Below are 21,651 nucleotides of genomic sequence, written 5' to 3'. Positions count from 1 at the left end.
CGAACTTGAAAAGTGGCTTGTTCCAACAAAACTAACCTGTTATTTCAGTTACCTCCCCTGCTCATATCTACCGCTTGGGGGCAGTGTTCTCTGTAGTGTTAATGGCTGAAAACTGCAAGATGGAAAAACAATCTATGAACAAACGCTTGGTTAAGGTAAACTTGTCACACATTTGTATCTGTGGCTTAGATCCAGGGGGATGAGGAATGAATGAGAAGGTTGGGATGAAGGTGGTTTATGTTTCCTCCATTATAGTGGTGACTGAAACCCGTTTATGGACAATGTGTATTTCATCCATCGAGTCCTTCCGTTACCGGGTTGAATGGCCGGTAAATATTTCACAAGAGGTGGAAAATATACCATCAATTGTTAAATAGATACACCCTCTATTGATTCAAACCTTTAAATAATAGAAGTTTACAGTGAAAAATATACATGTTTATCACTGTAGTTTGATAGCTCGAATTCATAGAGAGAACGCTAATTCTTGTGGGTGGTATTGTTTAGCCCAGAATAAAGATCTTTCTTTCGTCAGTCCATCTATATTCAGTGGTAGGTTGAATCATATTTCTATGATTCATGAAGGTATGGCATTTTCTGGACTTAAATGATGGATGTGGACTGACAAATTTTATCATTTGGGTGAAGTTTAGTATCTGGGTCCTACTTTGAGTTGTTAACATAAGGTTGCTTCACTTACTATGTAAGCTGCTTCGTTTAGATTAGTTTGGGCATGTACAACAAACTGCTGGGATGTATTTACTACTAGCAGAAAAGTTTAAACAGGCCAGTTTGGGGGTAGTTTTTAAACAAATACAATTCAGTAAAATTGAAACTTAACCATTATCACTATCAGGGTCTAGGTTTTTACAATGGGAACTGAACCAGTTTTCACGTACCTAATTTATGTTTGTCGTTTGTTTCATAAGAAGAGCCAACATGATTTATACTCCCATGACTTTCCACATGAGGATGTACTACAACAGAGACTAGGGAATTTGTGGTGTCTACACGTTGCAACATTTAACATTTCGATCAAATTGGAATATATGACAAATTTGAAGGAAAAACCTGTATCAGTGATAACTAATGATGTTTTGGTGACTTCAGCATTTGTGATGTATACAGAAATGGAAATGTTGGAACATAAACAGATGTAAATTTGTCATATTTCAATCTATCAACCACAAGGGCTCCAGATAATATTTTGAACCAGTGTGTTTTAATTTTACATTGGGTATTCATCATGATAATAGTTGTCTCTGGTTATTCTGTATTTGCAGGGTAGCTCAGTTATTAAAGCATTCACTGAACACCCAAAAGACCCAGGTTTGATTGTGTGTGAAAGCAACTCAACATTAATAGGAAAATGCCAATTTAGTTTGCATATTTTCTTGAAATACTAAGCTTATCTAGTGTAGCTGTCAATCTACTCTCATCTTATATATTGTATGTGGATAATTTATGAATGTTATTCCAAGTCAGGACTGGAACTTGAGCATGGGTCAAGGCATGGGTATTTTTGTCATGTTTGTACTTTGTCATGATAACATTCATGGGGAGACAAATCACACATCAGATTTGGTGGAATTGTTAACAGGAAATAATGTAAACTGTGTACATTGCAACTTGTTCAAGAATATTCGGGGCTGTGGGGTAGCCTAGTGGTTAAAGCGTTGGATCGTCCCGCCGAAGACCCGGGTTCGATTCCCCACATGGGCACAATGTGTTAAGCCCATTTCTGGTGTCCCCCGCTGTGATATTGCTGGAATATTGCTAAAAGCGGCGTAAAACTAAACTCAGTCAGTCAGTCAAGAATATTCATGGAATAATCAACACTTAGGTTCACTCTACTTTCATGGTTAAATAAAAAACATATATAATAATAATAATCCATATACAGCCTGAGGAGAATTCCAGCCAACAAACCTGATCTTGTCCTTTTTGATAAAGCCAATGAATTTATACATATCATTGAATTTTCTGTCCCTTTTGACACCAATGTGATTGGCAAGATTCAGGAAAAGCATACTAAGTATGCGGACCTCGCCTTTGAAATGTCTCGCTTGCATCCCAAGTACACTGTCGTCAGGCTCCCCATTGTTCTCGGTGCCCTAGGTTTGGTACCTCCTGATCGCTTGGCGCAGATCAGGAGAGTGCCTGGGTTCTCCACCGGGAGCACAGCCCTTCTGACACTCTGGGTAATGCAGAAGGCTGCAGTGTTGGGGAGCCTTCATATTCTCCGGAAAGTTCTTGGTGGGGTCGACTAGGCAGCGTGTCCTGGGAGAAGTCCCATTCGCTGTCCGGGCTGCGTGTAGAGGGGGCGAGGGCCCTGAGCTGATGATGAGCCTTACCAGCCTGACTGTGCCAGGATCACCCGAACCCTCCCTGCTGCATATTATCTTTAATCTGTAAAACATAATAATAATAATAATAATGTGTCCATTTATATAGCACCAAACTGGTATTGGCTGCAAGCTCATAATGTTGACTTGCTATATTTTTGTCTTGCTATCTTTAGAGGGATAACCATCAATGTGAAATTAATTGCAAAATTTACCCTTGTTACAACATATTTCAAATATTGAAGATGCTATAACTTCAATATGTCACTGACAAGTTACAGAAAACACAAATTCAACAGCAAGACAGTGCACAAATAGTTGAGTCATTTCCTTCACAAGATACAGTTATCACCCAGATATAACCTTTTTATTTCAAACATGCACAACATGTACAGTGAAATCCATAGGAAACATGGAGTTGTGGATGAGCAGGTGGACATGTTTTTTGTGGAATATTGATTTGTGTCCTCAGGGCAGTTAACACCAAAGACAAAGACAGTTGTTATTCATCAGGGGTGGAAATAACCCATGGCCTGACGTCCGCGTCCTGTGTTTTTTTCTGTCGGGCAAGCAAATTCGTATATCACACTGTACCGGCGTCCAGTTGACTATGTTAATAATGTTGTTTATTTAAAAAATTCAACAAGAAAACGGACGGTATAGTGGACAATTTTTCAGGGCAAGTGATTTCACATGTGCCACTGTACCGGAGTACACTAGCAATTTTAAAGTTATTTCCACCCCTGCTCATTAAGTTCATAATAACGGAGTCAACATACACCTTACATCAATAAATGACTCCAAACATTATATATGATATTCCAGTTCATATAATATAGAGGTATTAGGGCAGACTAAGATGATCGATATTTGGAAATATCGTCGATAGGAAACAACATTAATGATTATTAATTTGAAAATTGTTGTCGATAATATCGTACATTAACTTTTGCGATGGATAAAGCTTTTAATTTTCTCTCACAATATACAAAAAGTAGGGCTATATTCTCGGTCTGCTTCTAAATTATGTTCTGGACGCTGTTTTGTTAATAATCCATGCAAAAACATGTCACAATTCACCAGTGATGTGAAATATAGTCATTTCTTTCACACATTTTTGCTTGAAGTTATGTCTCCCATATTTATCAATAATTGATCCATATTTAGTTAACGAATATGGTTCTTTATTATCTATATCTATAGCCATAAGCAGGGCTCCAGATAACTTTTGGGGGTGTGAGTGTACTTACACATCATATTGCAAGTGAAGGTGTACTGAGAATTTTGAAGGAGTACCGACATGTTTTTGTGTGAGCGAGTTGTTGTGGTTTGTCTGGACGATTCATCGATCACTATTTCCAACCATGTATTTGTATTTGAAGATGCGTGAGAAATAACTGAGCGACCGTGTGATGCGCGAAATGTCAGGTCCGACTGGATATAAATAGGAACAGTGTAGTTTTTTAGCCAATCGAAAAATAGTGACGCATATCGTTGCATGGCAACGCAAGGGATTCCTACTGTCGGGGTTTCCTTATGTGTCAAATCGCGTTCGCGGAAAAGAAACTGAACAAGTATTTATCCGAAATAGATTTCCATTTGCACGATAGCACGGAAAATTAAATGTTAGACGTACGTATTTATGTGCGTAGTACACATACGCTTGAAATCTTATATTATGTCGTACTTAATTGATTTTGAGGCGTACATTACGCATGTACGTCCCTTATCTGTAGCCCTGCATAAGGATAAATGTTTTATAACCCATTGGTAATAATGTTTTATTCAGCAGATATTTAAATATTACAGAATAAATATACTGGTCATCAAAGAAAGTGCTGTGTCATTGTGATGTTACTTGTTTAAGCAGCTCTCCCATAGAAATAAATCAAATCATAGAGGTGGCGATGAAACCATGGTAACAAGTAAACAAAGCCAAGCTTATTGTGATCACAACAGATGTTTATTGAATGTTAATGGAATTATTAAGAAATGTTATCTTAATGGTATAAATAAAATGGTGGGGTGGAGAGATTAGCCTTGACTGGATTGTGATTAAAACAACTGTGTATTTCCTTTGTGCCCTGCCACCACAATCATGGTGATATTAATTGATTACGGTAGATAATGCCAACAGCAGCATCATGATCATAAACCCCTCACTCATTCATTTCCTTTGTGCCCTGCCACCACAATCATGGTGATATTGATTAGATAATGCCAACAGCAGCATCATGATCATAAACCCCTCACTCATTCATTTCCTCCTCACTTCCTTCCCCTCACCCCCCAACCCCCACCACAATCATGGTGATATTGTTTAAATACTGAGAACAGCATCATCATGATCATAAACCCTTCCCTCATTCATTTCCTCCTTTCTTCCTTCACCCCTTCCCCTCCCCAATGCACACACACACCAACACCATTGTTATGTTAAATTAAGTCAACAATTTTTTGTAGTCACCATAGGCAAATTAAAAGAAAATGATATTCATCTTCTATTTGGTTGGATCACAAAGTTTGCAAATTCTATTTTCTTTATTTTGACAGTTTTATATCTTCCACTTTCGATAAATAAATCATGTGAAGAATAGGGCTGCGCAATATAACCGGTTTACCAGTGTTTACAGGTTCAAACATGAAAACGATACGTATTGCGATGCGCTGATCGAAAACCGGTATTTTGACATGTATTCGGAAAACTTCGTAACACTCGGACATCTTCGGATATTTCCGTTTTTTAGATTGTTCCTTTCCTTGTTTCATTTGTTCCAAACGTTATTTACATTTTAATTTGTCATGATTAAAAGTTTTAATTAAAGCCTAATCAAGCATTGTGATTTTGTTGTGTTATTGCTTTATAAATCAAGCATTAACTCGATTGTTAGTAATTTTTTGTCAAAAACAATTTCTTGCAATATATTGCAATACATATCGCAATACAAGCTTTCGCATCGCAATATATCGCAATATGAAAATTCCCTGCAATACCCACCCCTAGTGAAGAACATCTCAATCTGCTTAGCGCTATCATAAACTTTGTTCCGTTTACATAAGAAAGATTAATTTCTGCGTCAAAAGTACATTTATACATCTGATAATGCAAACATTTACTGGAAAGTGATATCTTTTCAAACCATTCAACATACTGATCTTTCCACACAAAAACCAAAACTGTTTGAGAATAGAAAATCTCTAACAGAAGAAATCCTATTTGTATGTCCATTTTTTATCATCATATTGTAACATTCTTTGGTAGCCTATAAGAAGGCATCTTCAGTAATTTTAACCAGTACATTATAGCTCTGATATCAAACATCAAAGCAGTATAACTAAGAATATTTATATCATACCAAGTCATTTTCAGTGCATGAATGTGTTGAATAATACACTACATATTGAACATTAAATCAATAAATGGGATCCACAACAGGTCACTGTCAATGGCAGGCAATGTGTGGACATTGTAATGATTGGCCTGGAAATATTGAGAAGTATATTGAAAATGAACACCCAGCTTCAGTTATTTTGTATCAATGAATGCTACAAATATGGGTTTCATTGGAAACAGGCCTGATTTGTCCAAGAGTTGAATGAACTAGAACATTCTGTACACTGATAATGTATTCATGAATGAAATCTAGTTCTGCTTTTCTTCATACATACTGTTTTCTATAATATTGTGCTTCATATTTCTGCCTGGGCGGTGGGGTAGCCTGATGGTTAAAGCTTTCGCTCGTCACGCCGAAGACCCGGGTTCGATTCCCCACATGGGTACAATGTGTGAAGCTCATTTCTGGTGTCCCCGCCGTGATATTGCTGGAATATTTCTAAAAGCGGCGTAAAACCAAACTCACTCACTCACTCATATTTCTGTCATCATGATAGTGTTTGTAGCACTGTAAGCATGATATGCTGTCAGTTCATTGATACAATAGAAGGGACAAGGGAGACCCACTAATCTAAGGCATCACATTTTTCTGTGCTGGGCTAAATTGGTCAGGCACACTAGAAACCTATGACCATAAGTTCGAATCCCAGGTCACCCTCATGTTTCTAGGGGGGCGGTGGGGTAGCCTAGTAGTTAAAGCGTTTGCTCGTCACGTCGAAGACCCAGGTTCGATTCCTCACATGGGTACAATGTGTGAAGCCCATTTCTAGTGTCCCCGCCATGATATTACTGGATATTGCTAAAAGTGGGGGTGAAACCGTACGCTCTTACCGCGGTATGGTACGTATTGCAGTACAAGGCTTTCGGTTCGGTATGTGAGAACTTACTTCCGAGACAATAGCGGCTGTCTGGGAAAGAAATGCATGGATTTTGACAAAATGATTCCATTTCTAGACATTTTAGAAATGGTTTTAAAAGGTTAATAAATGACGGTAGGAAAACAGAAAATATCTAATTTTTGGATTGCTTTACGGTATACCAAACCGAAGGCAAAATACCGCGGTTCTACTAATACCGCGGTATACCGTTTCACCCCTAGCTAAAAACAGTGTAAAACTCAACTCACTCACAATGTTTCTAGGTTTTCTGCACCATCAGCACCATACAGGGCTCGATTTAAGAGATGTTAACCTACTTGCACCAGGTGCACCCTAAGATAAAAACCTAGTTGCACCAGCCAAATTCCAGTTGCACTGCTTTTATTGCAACATGTAATGAAAGAAATAAGCTATTGAATCATTTAGATGTTTTATTACGAAGTTTACCCACTTGTCATTACTCAGATTCATCACTGCTCCATGCCTGCTCTGTCTGTGTTCTCTTTCCAGCTGCAGCAATCCTCCTGTTCTTCTTCGTGAGCCATAGTGCAATGGCAGCATCTGGGTTGTAATCATGTGTGGCTGGACCATTCACTGATACAGAAAGCAGATCTGTCAGAGTCTCACTCTTCAATGAACCTCTCCAGTCAGATTTCACTCTCTTCATGAGGGAAACCCCTCTTTCACATATTGCCGAGTTCACTGGCAGTGAAAGGATTATTCGAACCAGGGCTAAGATGTCCTTGTTTTCACCTTTCAGTTGTCGAAACCCTTTCCCATACCTGTACAAGATTTTCTTCAAATCTGAGCATCCTCACAATCTGTTTCTTCACAGTAAGCCATTCCACTACTGCTGCTTCGGGAACATACCCTTTAGCAGTCAAGGGCATGTCAAAGTGCTGAGCCAACAGCTGGATCTCTGTGTCCCCATAAGAGTTCAGTGCAGCTGGATCCTTGGGCCAGTTGTTGGGGTTGAGCACGTAGGATGCTCCACACACATCATCTGTGACATCATATCTTGATGCCAAATTTGACTTCATTTTCTGTATGATCATTTCTGCCGATTCAATCGCATTTTCTTTTTCAGATTTTTTCACAGGTTGCTTTCCTCTTTTCTTTGGTAGTCCCCTCTCAGGTACACTAAGTGTCATCCCATGAAACCTGTACTCTGGGTTGTCACCTTCAGCCACTTCAATTCCTTTCATCATGACTTCAGAAAGTCTCTCTCTGTCTGTCAGCTTTTCAATATGTCCAACTGCCTTTTCTACATTCTCATGTACAGAGTGCAAGCCAGATTTGTCACATTGAAAAGATTTGCTCAGTTTTGACATCACTCCCAGAAGACTTGTGAGAAAATTAAGAATCATGACAAACTTCAGAGACTGGAGCAAAAGAAGTATGCATCTTGATTTTTCTCGATTGTCTTTATTGCCAGTTCTTGCTTCATTCTGAAGATGAACAGCCAGTGCTTCATACGACTGAGAGACAGCTTTCACAGCATGCTCGTGATGAGGGAGTCACCTCACACCAAGTATTCTAACTGGCCTGAGAAGGTTTACATTCAGTGCCTCAGCAGCTGCTTTTAGTCCTTGCCACCTCAGTGGCGAATACTTGTAGAACTTGTACAAGTTCACAAGAGTTTCGTCAAAGTCTTCCAAATAGGATATTTGCTTTGTGACATTTTTAACTGCAAGTTCCAGTCGGTGGACACAGCAGTGGATTGCAACTACATGAGGGGCTAATGTTTGTATTCTCTTTGCCACACCTGACTTACACCCCATCATCACAGCTGCTCCATCAAAACACAAACCAACTAGACCACTTTTCCATTCATCCTCTGATAAATCAAGTTTCTCATCTAACATTTTCAAGATTGCCTCCTTGATGTGAAGAGCATCACCTCTTTCCACATTTGATGCACACACAAACACAGTTTTGGGTTGTCCAAATTTAATGTATCTCACATACATGATTTCTTGTTCCAAAACACTGCAGTCTGCATAATACTGAAAAAAATTCAGCTGTCCGAATTTCCTGACTAAAAGATTCACTGAGTAGGCCAATAAATTCTCTTGCTTTCTTATCATTTGGTATGTCTGGCCTGATTTAATTCCAAGTATTTCTAAAAGTTCAAGCATTTTGGAGAAATCTGTAAATGGTTTTTCATTTTTTGCTATCCAGTATGCTACTATGAATAAAATCTTCATGGTGTCAACTTGATTTTCCTGCATTTTAAGAACTGTCTTTTCCAAAGGCAAAACTGATTTATTTTTGCACACTTGTGCTAGTTCATGGGCCTCAGATCGGAGGTGAACCTCACTAGTTTGGTGGATTTCTATCACACTTAGTCTTATTGACTTGCACCCACTCCTAAAAGAATTACTTCTTCCACTTTTATCATACTTTTGACATGTGGCACAAGACATGTTATTTTCATTCTCATCATAATGTAACCAGTCCCTGTTTTTTTCCATTCCTCTTTAAATTTGTAAGTCTTAATTTTTGTTGCATTGCTTGTGGTTGGACTTACGTTTCAATTCATCATCTGTAGTTTTAACACCCGACCCTGAACTGCCACACGCATAGGCAATGTTAATGGAATCACTCATGTTAGTATCGGCACGTTTCTCAGTTTCCAAGTTTTGTTTACCGGTACGACTTTTGTCAGCATCTTTACTTGATTTCTTCAGGAAAAATGCGTTAATGCTTGTCTGTTTACTTTTGCTATCCGTCATGGTTATATTCATTCACGGTTTGGATAAGTAAAGTTGACAGGAGGCTTAGTGTTTCACACAGCCATGTGCGATAAATCTGTTAACTATCACTTAAAATGATGACGTAGTGTGTTAATACGTCAGAGGTATCAGTGCACATAAACATATTTCTGTGACGAAGTACCCTTGAAACCATAGCAACACCGCTACACAGCTGATCCCTGTTTACAAGAGCTGTCACAGCCGAGAGGAGTCTATAAATAGCAATGTTTCGGTGCCATAGCTATTCAAAGTTTAGATGAAAAATGAGCTGACATAATTGTGCTCACAATGTTTGATTTATTGTTGATTTATTTCTCTAAAACTGACCTGCACCTGGTGCAAGTTAGACTAATAACTAGGTTGCATTTTGTAATACTGGGATGCACCAGTGCAAGTTGCAAAGAACTAAATCGAGCCCTGCCATACCTCATTCTCTTCCCACAAAGGTTACTTGTCATATCTTCCTACGAACCTCTGTTCTAATACGGCTATATTTCCCGGCTCTCGTAAAATCCCCTAGCGGCAAAAGATCGCAACACGAATTATCTCCCTTCTTTCTATCCAATCAGAACACGTGTTACATCGACTTAGATTCAACTTGACTAACACAAGCAAATGTGGGGCCACAAATATCCCCCATCTGCCGGGGACTTGTGTTGATGTTACACACAAGACGTTTAATGGCTAGCTTGTCCGTTGTCAACGAGGGCGATGGAGATGCCACTGATGCGCCATAACATGACTGAGTTCTGTCTAGAAGAAACTTTTGCGCATCGCGCAGGGGAAGAAGTTTAGCTTTCTCGAAGCATACGGAAATTACCGAGGCCTTGCGAATGATCACTTTTGAAACAACGTCGCTGATTGCACAACTAAATCTGATTGCCTCCAATCACGAGTCTTGAACGCTCACACCATGAAAGGGCACGATTAGAACAGAGGTTACGTAGGAAGATATGACAGGAGTTACCTGTGCTCATGGGTTTCATTGCAGTAGTACTAAACGTTTGACACCTGCATCACGTTATGCTCTTCTCCCAAGTCAGGCTGACATATTGTTTAACTGGAATACTGTTCAGATCAGCGTAACTTAAACCCAACAGTCAGTCACTAGTAGGGGTGACTATTGGGGGGGAAACAACTATTGCGATAGCGATAGTCTATTGAAACATACTATTGCGATAGCGATAGTCTATTGTGACTCAACTATTGCGACCAGCTATTGCAATAGTTTTTTCTTTCCTTGTATTGTCTCATTTGAAGTCATTTCCTGAATGAATGTATAGTTAATATGAAATATGAAATAAAAACAAGCTGAAGTAGTTTCAGTCTCTATTAAATAACTGACAAGAAACTTGCTACCCAGATCAAGTTTATTTAAGAGGTAACAGGGCGGAAAACAATAAATCAAAGTGAACAAATCTGGTACATCCTGTATTTTGCGCTGAACATCTATCAACGGAAGTCAGTTATTAAACAATCAATAGTCCCACATACTATCGATGCATCAATAGCTTTTTGTTTCTACTCATCGATTAATTGCTATCGGAGACTCAACAATTGCAATCCATCGATAGTTCGATGCATCGTTACAGCCCTAGTTACAAGGTATAAAATATAATTTTGAATGGAACATATATCAATGGATAATGGTCATTCTTGAACATTTTTAGCTACTAAATGGAAATATCATAAAATTTGTTTATTATTTTCATAAATTTGTAAAACTATAAAGCTACATTTGATATTTTTCAGGAGATGGACGATCTGCAGAAGAAATTCCCTGACTGTGTTAGACAAGTGACAGTTAATGAACAGAACATTAATGAGTGGTTTGCCCTGTTGTGTCCGGTAAGAATCACTGTAGTATCCGACCATCTTCATATTGGTCGTTCCATTTACAGGAGATTGCAGATTTCCAGAGAAGAAATTACTGTTGTTTTTAATGAGCAGAGTGTTAATGAATGGTGTGGCTTGTTGGTCCAGGTGAGAATGTGTACCACTGCATGTGGGCTGTGTTGAGTGTCAGTGGTTTTGGTTCCAGTTCTACATGATACCCTGTTATGTATTTTGGTCAGTAGTTTTCGCTTTTTGCATGTTTGTTGTTTAACGCCCAACATTAGCAACATTACAGCACTTTGACATTTTTAGGGCTCCTTGCCTCTAGGCAGGAGACCTATTGTAATCGTTCGGATTATTATTATTTTTTATTATTCCACTGATTTTTGTACCAAACATACCTCCTAAACCAATACTCCGAATCGCTTACAAAAAATCACGAAGATGCCCACCGAGGTGAAGATATTCCCCTTAAAAATCTCTAGGCTCAATAGCAAAGGGGAGATAATTCAAAATTTCAAAGTTTGACAGCAAATATCTCAAGAACTAATTAATTCAACACTTCCAAATCTCTTGTACAGATGCACAATCAAATTCCCAACAATTTTGCCTGGACGGGTCAAGTCGCTAAAATGTACCGTTTGGCAGTTATTTTTGTTTTCAGTTTTTGGTTATGTTTTTCAGCAGTTTTCTGAGTAGTTTGCTCCCAAAATGTGCTGAGCTCAAACCATCAGCTCTAGACATTCCAAACTTCCCATAACTGATGTCCAGTAACCATTGTGCAAATTCTGCACAAATAGTGCCAGTATGGTAGATGAAGTCTTGGTGATTCCAGAACACTAATTGTTTTGACCGTAGACCCAAGAACAACTGAGACACAGCCTTTTAAAGAGGGAACTATTTCTTCTCCAGAACTTCTTAAAAGTTCCCCCGGCTGTATTTGGAAGATCCGCACGCCTGTCAAAAACGTGTTCTGGCTCCGTTTTGGACGATGATTTCTTGCCCTCAAATACAATGGATAGACAGTGTTCACGAATGGTGTTTCAAAGTAACAAGACATTGGGTCCAGTAAGTTTCAGATGTCTGTCTGACCCACTGAAAATTCACAGGACCCATAGAATAAAACTAAATAAACATTTCAGATTTAACATTTCTCATAATTGGCATTGAAATTATTAACAAACATAAGATTTATAAACAGCAAACAAGTGTCATATGTCACATATAACATCTTCAGTCAAAGTCACTGTGAAATATACAGCCAGACACTGGGGCCGGTGGGATGTAGACTTCTATCAGACCGTTGGCGAATCTGCCGGATTTTTCAGAGGGTCAGACGCTATTCGTGAACACTGGATAGAACTAAAGCCCAGGAGCCCACATCGTTGCTTGCAACTATATGTTTTAATGTAAATAATTGTTTATGGTCCAAACAAGCCAGAGATTAACTACAGGAACTTTTGTCTGCACAATTGGGGTTCGATAAGATGCATCAACCAAGTCAGTATGTGACTACCCAATCCTGCTTGTCACGTCTCATGATTGGGTTGCTGAAGAATTCTAACCTGAATCTTCTCGGATTTTGGGAGTACATTTGTTGGGGCGGTTAGTAAATTCTATTCACAAGGTCTCACGATTGTAAAAGCTGCCAATCATTTGACACAGGACATACTTACTATCTTTATAAAATGGTCTCCATTCTGACAGAAGAAGACCTGGCAAGAGAGACGTGACAATCTACCTGACTCCCATTCTTTGTCAGTTGTCAGTAACTACAGTGCACTCTGTCAAACTCGGGCTCTGTCTTTCTCGGATTGCTGTATAACAGGATTGAGGACTTTCCCGACGTAATCCTTCTTTGTTGTCATAATGAAAAAGCTCTGTATCTCGGACTCTCATTATTTCGGATTTCGGACCAAAGTGTTGGCCCGAAAAGGTAGTTACGTTGCTTTATTATCCGGACTGAGCAGGTCAAAATGTTTGAACGCCCACGTACTGAATTGTCACTTGTAACCAAGATAAATCTAATCTATGATTCTGAAACTATTCCAAAGATTTTACAGAAAGACTTGGCCGACAAATACCAGATAAGTAAACAAACTGTATCTGACATGTTGAAGTAAAAGGAAGACTACAGATCACAGTTTGAAGAAAATGTAATTGGTTGAGATTCTGAATGCACAAGGGAAAGTATGAAGCTCTGCATGACTGGCTTATACGTGCATGGACAAACAACATACCACTGTCGGGTCCAATGTAGAAAGAAACGGCACTTCAGTTTTCAGCGGAACTTGGAAGATTTCAAAGCTTCAGATGGTTCATGGAAGTCTCATTATAACATCAAGCAGTTGGTGGCGAGAGTGCTGACGTCAACAGTGTCATTGTCGACGATTTCAATGCCCGCCTCCCGTCAATCATTGATGGCTACAATTTAGAAGATGTCTTCATACCACTGTCGGGTCCAATGTAGAAAGAAACGGCACTTCAGTTTTCAGCGGAACTTGGAAGATTTCAAAGCTTCAGATGGTTGGCTAAGTTCATGGAAGTCTCGTTACAACATCAAGCTGCTCAAAGTTGGTGGCGAGAGTGCTGACGTCAACAGTGTCATTGTCGACGATTTCAAAGCCCGCCTCCCGTCAATCATTGATGGCTACAATTTAGAAGATGTCTTCAGCTGCGATGAAACAGGCGTGTTTTTTCGAGCATTACCAGACAAAGCACTGTCGGGAAAAATACAGCTGCTAAATGTGGGAAAGTGTCCAAAGAAAGACTGACCGTGCTATTATGTTGCAGTGCAATAGGTGAGAAACTCAAGCCTCTTGTAAAGCCTCTTGTAAGCCATCGGTAAAGCTGAGAGACCACGCTGTTTCAAGAATGTGAATATGGCGAGCCAATCAGAAGGCGTGGATGACCTCACACATATTCAGTGATTGGCTAGATCAAGTCAACAGACAGATGAGGAAAAGAAAGAGGCGTATCCTCCATTAAAATCTGTGTACCTCGGACTGCTGTCTAATTAGGACTTTTTAGTTGGTCCCAAGCTGGTCCAAATTAGACAGAGTGCACTGTAGCTGGTTGTGGGTTGAAGTAAACTTTGTAAATTTGTGGAGAAGTCACAGTAGTATACTTGATGATTGGTTTGACAATAGTGACTTTGTCCTATAGCATGTCCTTTGTCATTTGATCACCAAATGTCGCATGTCTCATTATAGTGGAAACAGACATCTAACTTTGAAAAACGTGCAAGAGAAACATTTCATTTGTTTGTGTTGCCTTACGAAAGCACAACTCAAGCAAGGATAGTCAAACTGTTGTGTTAAAGATGAAGGGACCAATATAAATGCTTATCCTGGTTTTGACACAACAGGAAAAAGTTATTAAAGAATATGAAGGGACCAAGCTTTTTCTTAGGACAGCAGTAAGTTTTGGGACAGTTGGGTAGCCTAGTGGTTAAAGTGTTTGCTTGGCACACCAAAGACCCAGGTTCGATTCCTCCCTATGATTTCATTGTGGAAAGCTAATTTCTGTTATCCCGAGCCATGATATTGCTGGATAATTTCTAAAGGCGGTGTCAAAGCCTATACTCAGCTGTAAGTTGCACTCATGAAAGTTTGACACAGCAGTGTTTGACTGTCCTTTGAGGAATTACCACTCTTGCCTACTGTAACTGTGTCATGATCATGGTGTTGGCTGTGTTTCAGGATGAACCTCCATATAGCAAGGGAGCCTTCAAGATCGTCATCAATTTCCCTGCAGAGTACCCATTCAAGCCACCCAAGTTGACTTTTAAAACCAAAATCTACCATCCCAATGTAGATGAAAAGGGTCAGGTGTGTTTACCTATAATCAGCCCAGAGAACTGGAAGCCAGCTACAAAGACTGAACAAGGTGAGTAGTCATGCTTTAGTGGAAGATTTAAAATCTAAAGAACTTGGTAGTCCAGTGACTCATCCAAAGGATTAGAACTTGGTACTCCAGCGACTCATCTAAAGGTTTAGAATGTGGTGCTCCAGTGACTCATCTAAAGGTTTAGAATGTGGTGCTCCAGCAACTCATCTAAAGGTTTAGAATGTGGTGCTCCAGACTCATCTAAAGGTTTAGAATGTGGTGCTCCAGCAACTCATCTAAAGGTTTAGAATGTGGTACTCCAGCAACTCATCTAAAGGTTTCGAATGTGGTGCTCCAGTGACTCATCTAAAGGTTTAGAATGTGGTGCTCCAGCAACTCATCTAAAGGTTTAGAATGTGGTGACTCATCAACAACTCATCTAAAGGTTTAGAATGTGGTGCTCCAGTAAAGGTTTAGAATGTGGTGCTCCAGTGACTCATCTAAAGGTTTAGAATGTAGTGCTCCAGCAACTCATCTAAAGGTTTAGAATGTGGTACATCAACAACTCATCTAAAGGTTTAGAATGTGGTGCTCCAGCGACTCATCTAAAGGTTTAGAATGTGGTACTCCAGCAACTCATCTAAAGGTTTAGAATGTGGTGCTCCAGTGACTCATCTAAAGGTTTAGAATGTGGTGCTCCAGTGACTCATCTAAAGGTTTAGAATGTGGTGCTCCAGCAACTCATCTAAAGGTTTAGAATGTGGTGCTCCAGCAACTCATCTAAAGGTTTAGAATGTGGTGCTCCAGCAACTCATCTAAAGGTTTAGAATGTGGTGTGCTCATCTAAAGCAACTCATCTAAAGGTTTAGAATGTGGTGCTCCAGCAACTCATCTAAAGGTTTAGAATGTGGTGCTCCAGTGACTCATCTAAAGGTTTAGAATGTGGTGCTCCAGTGACTCATCTAAAGGTTTAGAATGTGGTACTCCAGCAACTCATCTAAAGGTTTAGAATGTGGTGCTCCAGTAACTCATCTAAAGGTTTAGAATGTGGTGCTCCAGTGACTCATCTAAAGGTTTTAGAATCTGTGAATGTGGTACCAGCAACTCATCTAAAGGTTTAGAATGTGGTGCTCCAGTGACTCATCTAAAGGTTTAGAATGTGGTGCTCCAACTCATCTAAAGGTTTAGAATGTGACTCATCTAAAGGTTTAGAATGTGGTGCTCCAGTGACTCATCTAAAGGTTTAGAATGTGGTGCTCCAGCAACTCATCTAAAGGTTTAGAAGCTCCAGCGACTCATCTAAAGGTTTAAAGGAAATGTGGTGCTCCAGCAACTCATCTAAAGGTTTAGAATGTGGTGCTCCAGTGACTCATCTAAAGGTTTAGAATGTGGTGCTCCAGCAGTGACTCATCTAAAGGTTTAGAATGTGGTGCTCCAGCTCCAGACTCATCTAAAGGTTTAGAATGTGGTGCTCCAGTGACTCATCTAAAGGTTTAGAATGTGGTGCTCCAGCAACTCATCTAAAGGTTTAGAATGTGGTGCTCCAGCAACTCATCTAAAGGTTTAGAATGTGGTGCTCCAGCAACTCATCTAAAGGTTTAGAATGTGGTGCTCCAGCAACTCATCTAAAGGTTTAGAATGTGGTGCTCCAGTGACTCATCTAAAGGTTTAGAATGTGGTGCTCCAGTGACTCATCTAAAGGTTTAGAATGTGGTACTCCAGTGACTCATCTAAAGGTTTAGAATGTGGTACTCCAGTGACTCATCTAAAGGTTTAGAATGTGGTGCTCCAGCGACTCATCTAAAGGTTTAGAATGTGGTGCTCCAGCAACTCATCTAAAGGTTTAGAATGTGGTGCTCCAGCAACTCATCTAAAGGTTTAGAATGTGGTGCTCCAGCAACTCATCTAAAGGTTTAGAATGTGGTGCTCCAGCAACTCATCTAAAGGTTTAGAATGTGGTGCTCCAGCAACTCATCTAAAGGTTTAGAATGTGGTGCTCCAGCAACTCATCTAAAGGTTTAGAATGTGGTGCTCCAGCAACTCATCTAAAGGTTTAGAATGTGGTGCTCCAGCAACTCATCTAAAGGTTTAGAATGTGGTGCTCCAGCAACTCATCTAAGGTTTAGAATGTGGTTCCAGCTCCACTAATAAAGGTTTGGTGGTGCTCCAGCAAATCATCTAAAGGTTTAGAATGTGGTGGTCTAGCTACTCATTTCAAGGTTTAGAATGTGGAGGTCCAGTGACGCATTTAAGGGTAGTCCAACATCATTGGGGTTTGAACATGGTGTTCTGGTAGATCACTGAGGTTAGAGCGTGATTGTCCCATGGATCATTTAATGGTTGGGATTATCTTAGGGCTTAGAATTTGATGGTCCAGTAGATTCTTTAAAGGCTTGGAAAGATATAGTTTCTCAGAAAAGTCATCTGTCATGATCTATAGACATCATACAATTCTCTGAAAATGGCTTGGAAAATTCAGCTGAAATTTTGAGGATGTTTGTTTCTATAAGGCATCCTTGTTATTATATAACTGAAATATACAGTACAACCAGAAATTATTGAGAATTTAAAGATTGTAATTTTTTATATGTTTTTTCACTCATTACTCACGTATTAAATGTGAATATTAGCAGAACATAACTCCAGATTCAAAGACAGGTGAACAGTTAGTATTTTGTCAAGTCACCATGGGCAGCAATGCAGGCTTCAATGCGGCGGGGCATACTACTGATCAAAGAAGTTAAAAAGTCGTGGTCCATGCTGTCCCAATATCGACCACCTCTTCTTTCATTTCAGCAATATTTGTCAGATTTTTCTTATTGACACTTTCCTTCATAAGTCCCCACACATTTTCTATTGGATTTAGGTCAGGGCTATAGCTTGGCCAATCTAATAATGTCATGGGTCCGAAACCAGGCCTGTGAATGCTTTGAACGATGTTTTGGGTCGTTGTCCTGCTGGAAAATCAAACAATTTCCATAGAACACGTGAGCAGATGGAAGTAAATGTCCCTCAAGAATATCTGTGTACCGCTCACTGTTCATCTTCCCTTCAAATACACAGAGGGGCGTTGCCCCTAACACAGATATGCCACCCCACACGTTAAATTTTCGGACTGTACTTTGGGCGCTGATACGAAGGTTTTTCAGTTTGTTTGGTCCAGAATTTCAGTGTATTAGGAAACAGACACACAGAACTTTCATCTGAGAAAATCACATTGTCCCAGTTAAAATTTCTATGCTGTAAGCACCAGTTCAACCTTCACTCCTTTTGTTCAGATATCATGATCGGTGATGGAATTCCTCGACTTTTCTGCCAACCCATTGCATGCAGCTCAGTTCTAATTGTCTCCTTACAGACAGCCACAGTTCCTCTATCAATCGTCACTATATGGCTGAAATATTGCCGATGTGACGTTAAATATTAACTCACTCACTCCTCTATCAATCATATCCAGCCTTAAGTTTTCTAAACTCCTTCGTTTGTTTTAAGAAAACAAGAATACCAAGCCGCCTCCTGTCACCGACAGTCAGGTTTCTGAGCTTACCTGCGCTCAATGCCATATCCATTTGCAATATTTTTCAAAACATGATAAACAGTGGACAAATGGGTGCCTGTTCTACTTGAAATCACTTTAGCTGATCTGATGTCCTTGTTATAATACTCTAAAATCAACTTCCTCTTCTCTAAATCATCCATACTGAGGATCACTGAAAATGTCGTCTGCTAGCAAGTAAACAAAGGGGATAACTCTTCACAAACTAATGAAAAAGGTTTAACGGAGTTGTCTGTCTTGAATGAACCCAAGCACTTGATAGCTGGTCAAGGTAGTTTGTACTAGAAATCCAATTAAACATATTCTTAAAATTCTCAATAATTTCTGGTCATACTATATATCTTAAATATTAACTAACTCTATAAGGCATCAAAATTGCAATTTGAAACTGGTAGCCAGGCTGTCATAATATTATTTTTCTAAATCTTCTCTGAAACATATATGAGCTTAAAGAATTAGCAGCAGCCATATTGGAATATATCTAATATGTCCGTTGCATGCTGTAAATATGTTATTCATAAGCTACTCAATCAGTGCTTTTCACTGGACAATTCCTACCAATGATGGAATCCAAATGTTGTTTATTGAGAGTATTGAATTCTCTCATGTTTTTGAAAAACACTTTTTATCACTGTTGCTCAGCCAAACTGTTGAAGCGGGAAGAAATATCCATATATGTTTTTAATGTTCTAACTAAACAGTGTTCATTGTTCCAGTGTTAAAATCCTTGGTGAAGATGGTCCAGGAACCAGAACCAGAGCACCCACTGAGGGCTGATATAGCAGAGGAGTTTACGCTCAACAAGAAAGTCTTTCAAAAGAATGCAGAAGACTTCACCAAGAAATACGCAGAAAAACGGCCATCAGATTAAACGTAGTGCTCCTAAGACATGTTTAATATCATCATTGAGGCTGCTCATGTGCTGATGTTATGCTCTTGACTGTGTTAATTCGGCCTTAGGAGACAATCATTGCAAAATGCCTTGTTAATATTCCTTTGTTTGTTAATTGTGCTCTTGTTAAGAAAATAAGAATTTCTTTGTGACATTGTCACTTGAGTTATCAGATTGAGCTTAATGCCAAGGTGTGGAGTTTTAAGATGATACTTATGGCTTTAATTTCGAAGAACATTTGTGTATGCTTGAGTGCATGGAGGATATAAGATTAGAAATGTGAGACAGGCCTCGATTTATTTTGAAATAAGGATGATATACTACTCAATTGCATTAAGGACCATTCATTTCTTTCATATTTGTTTTGAGATTATCTGTCATTACATGGCAAATGAACTACAGCAATATGCAATAAATGCTTTGGTCATTCCCTTTTCCACTGTTGCATATATAAAGGAACACTTTTCAGAGTTGTGTATTGTATATTAAAAACTTGCTTCTTATATATCACCTGTATAAGTTTTAACGCTTTGATTACATCCATGCTTGATATCTTGCTTTTGTCTGTTTCCTGTTCCCATGAAAACAATTGCAGATTTATTCCCTTTTGGTAAATGGATAATGGTAATATTTCCAGTTCATAATAGTCCCTCGTCTCACTGTTAATGTCTTGATTTTAGGAATGGCTTTGTGTTCTGTGGGGTGAAATATGTACATGGCTTTCCTTTTTAGGTGACAAATGTTTGTTCATACCAGCTGAATTACATCAGTGCAACATATCTCAATAGTCGATCAATAATCTGTGAGCAATATGTCCAGTTTAGAAAGAGATCCTGCTGATGGGGTGACCAATGATAGCTTCACGCGTCCCTTTTGTGAAAAGACATCATTCACATGCGCCGTTCATTTACTGCTTGGTTTTGCTTATTGCTCGTCTGGGGCTCTTCAGTTTACCTTAATGTTACCACAACTTGCATTCTGTCCAAACTCCTTGACAGACATGACCATGCAGAGAGTAGCAGCATTACTCTTTCAACACTGTCACAAAATCACAGACATTTATTCCAAGGTTTATTGGGATGGTGGTGTAACCTATTGGTGTTTGCTCATCACATCAAGGTCCAGGTTCAATCCAGCACATGGCTACTCCCCCGGGAGTTGATATTGATAACACGATGTGCCGTTCAGATTGACATCCAATGATCGAGGGGAAAAAATACCAGCGCCTTGAGCAAGCACTAGTTGCCTGGATATGTGCGCTATATAAATATCGTATAATAATAATAATAATAATACAATATTTGAAGCCAATTCCTGGTGTCCACTACTATGATGTTGCTGGAATATTGTCGAAAGTGGTATAAAACCATTGCCCAGCGCTAATGGTATATTCCGAGCTGAAAATTATGCTCAAAAGACATTAAAGAGCACCTTGTTCTTTCATTTTGTTATGGATATTCTCGAATGGAATGACAGTTTAACTATAGTAGCCTGAAAGAACAAGATATCTTTTGACTTCTTTTGATTTGTATATATGGCCTACCCATTCTTTGCAAACACCATCCCTCTTTACGAACCAGCTCCCAGAAACATTACATCAGTGCAGTACACCCTAAACTCACACACACACGATAACACACTCACACACACACACACACACACACACACACATGCATGTATGTACACACACTAGCACTACCAAGTTTGAAATTGACCACAGTAGCCATTAGTCCCAGTCTCCTCAGTGCATTGTACATCCGTGAGCAGTGACAGTGGTACCCAGCAGCCAGGGGATTACACTGCACTGTACAGATACCAATCAAAAGGATTGTGTATTTAAAGGTCATGGCAAATAAAGATGAAACCAGTGACATTATCATGCATTTGTTGTAGGAAGGCTTTGTGTCTTAAGTATCAGAACAGAAATCCAAAATTGTTTTTGATGGTTTCCAAACACCAAAGTCCACACAATCGCTGATCAGACACTTTGTCTTGATTGTTAGTGTTTTGGATCTTTCTACATGTAAACATGACTGGCAGTGTATACTATTTAAAAGGCTAAGGACCATCATGTTCTTTTATGTTATTAGATTATTCAGAAATGGCATGACAGATTTGTATAGTAATATGAAAGAATTGAATGGTCCGTAATATAAGTTGTACAAT

At 39.2% G+C, this 21,651-nt stretch overlaps 1 protein-coding gene across 1 annotated transcript; it reads left to right on the top strand.

Annotated features, from left to right (window-relative positions):
• Nucleotides 1-69: 69 nt before the first annotated feature.
• LOC124276619 (ubiquitin-conjugating enzyme E2 L3-like) lies at nucleotides 70-21,358 on the top strand. Its single transcript, XM_046712269.1, has 4 exons — nucleotides 70-155; nucleotides 11,126-11,221; nucleotides 14,911-15,097; nucleotides 19,310-21,358. The coding sequence occupies exons 1-4, from the start codon at nucleotides 102-104 to the stop codon at nucleotides 19,462-19,464; spliced, it is 492 nt and encodes a 163-aa protein (XP_046568225.1). The 5' UTR covers nucleotides 70-101; the 3' UTR covers nucleotides 19,465-21,358.
• Nucleotides 21,359-21,651: the final 293 nt, after the last annotated feature.

Source organism: Haliotis rubra, unplaced genomic scaffold, assembly GCF_003918875.1.
Source record: "Haliotis rubra isolate DU_JTF1 unplaced genomic scaffold, ASM391887v1 Scf210, whole genome shotgun sequence".
NCBI lineage: Eukaryota > Metazoa > Mollusca > Gastropoda > Lepetellida > Haliotidae > Haliotis > Haliotis rubra.
The sequence above is the reverse complement of the archived record's forward strand: the minus strand, read 5'-3'. Positions and strand labels throughout refer to the sequence as shown.

What these genes read in the sequence shown, in the direction of transcription:
- LOC124276619 (XM_046712269.1), top strand. Translation starts at nt 102, where the DNA reads ATGGCTGAAAACTGCAAGATGGAAAAACAATCTATGAACAAACGCTTG. An exon ending in TGAACAAACGCTTGGTTAAG is followed by an intron (nt 156 to 11,125) that starts GTAAACTTGTCA and finishes GATATTTTTCAG; the next exon opens with GAGATGGACGATCTGCAGAA. An exon ending in AGCTACAAAGACTGAACAAG is followed by an intron (nt 15,098 to 19,309) that starts GTGAGTAGTCAT and finishes TCATTGTTCCAG; the next exon opens with TGTTAAAATCCTTGGTGAAG.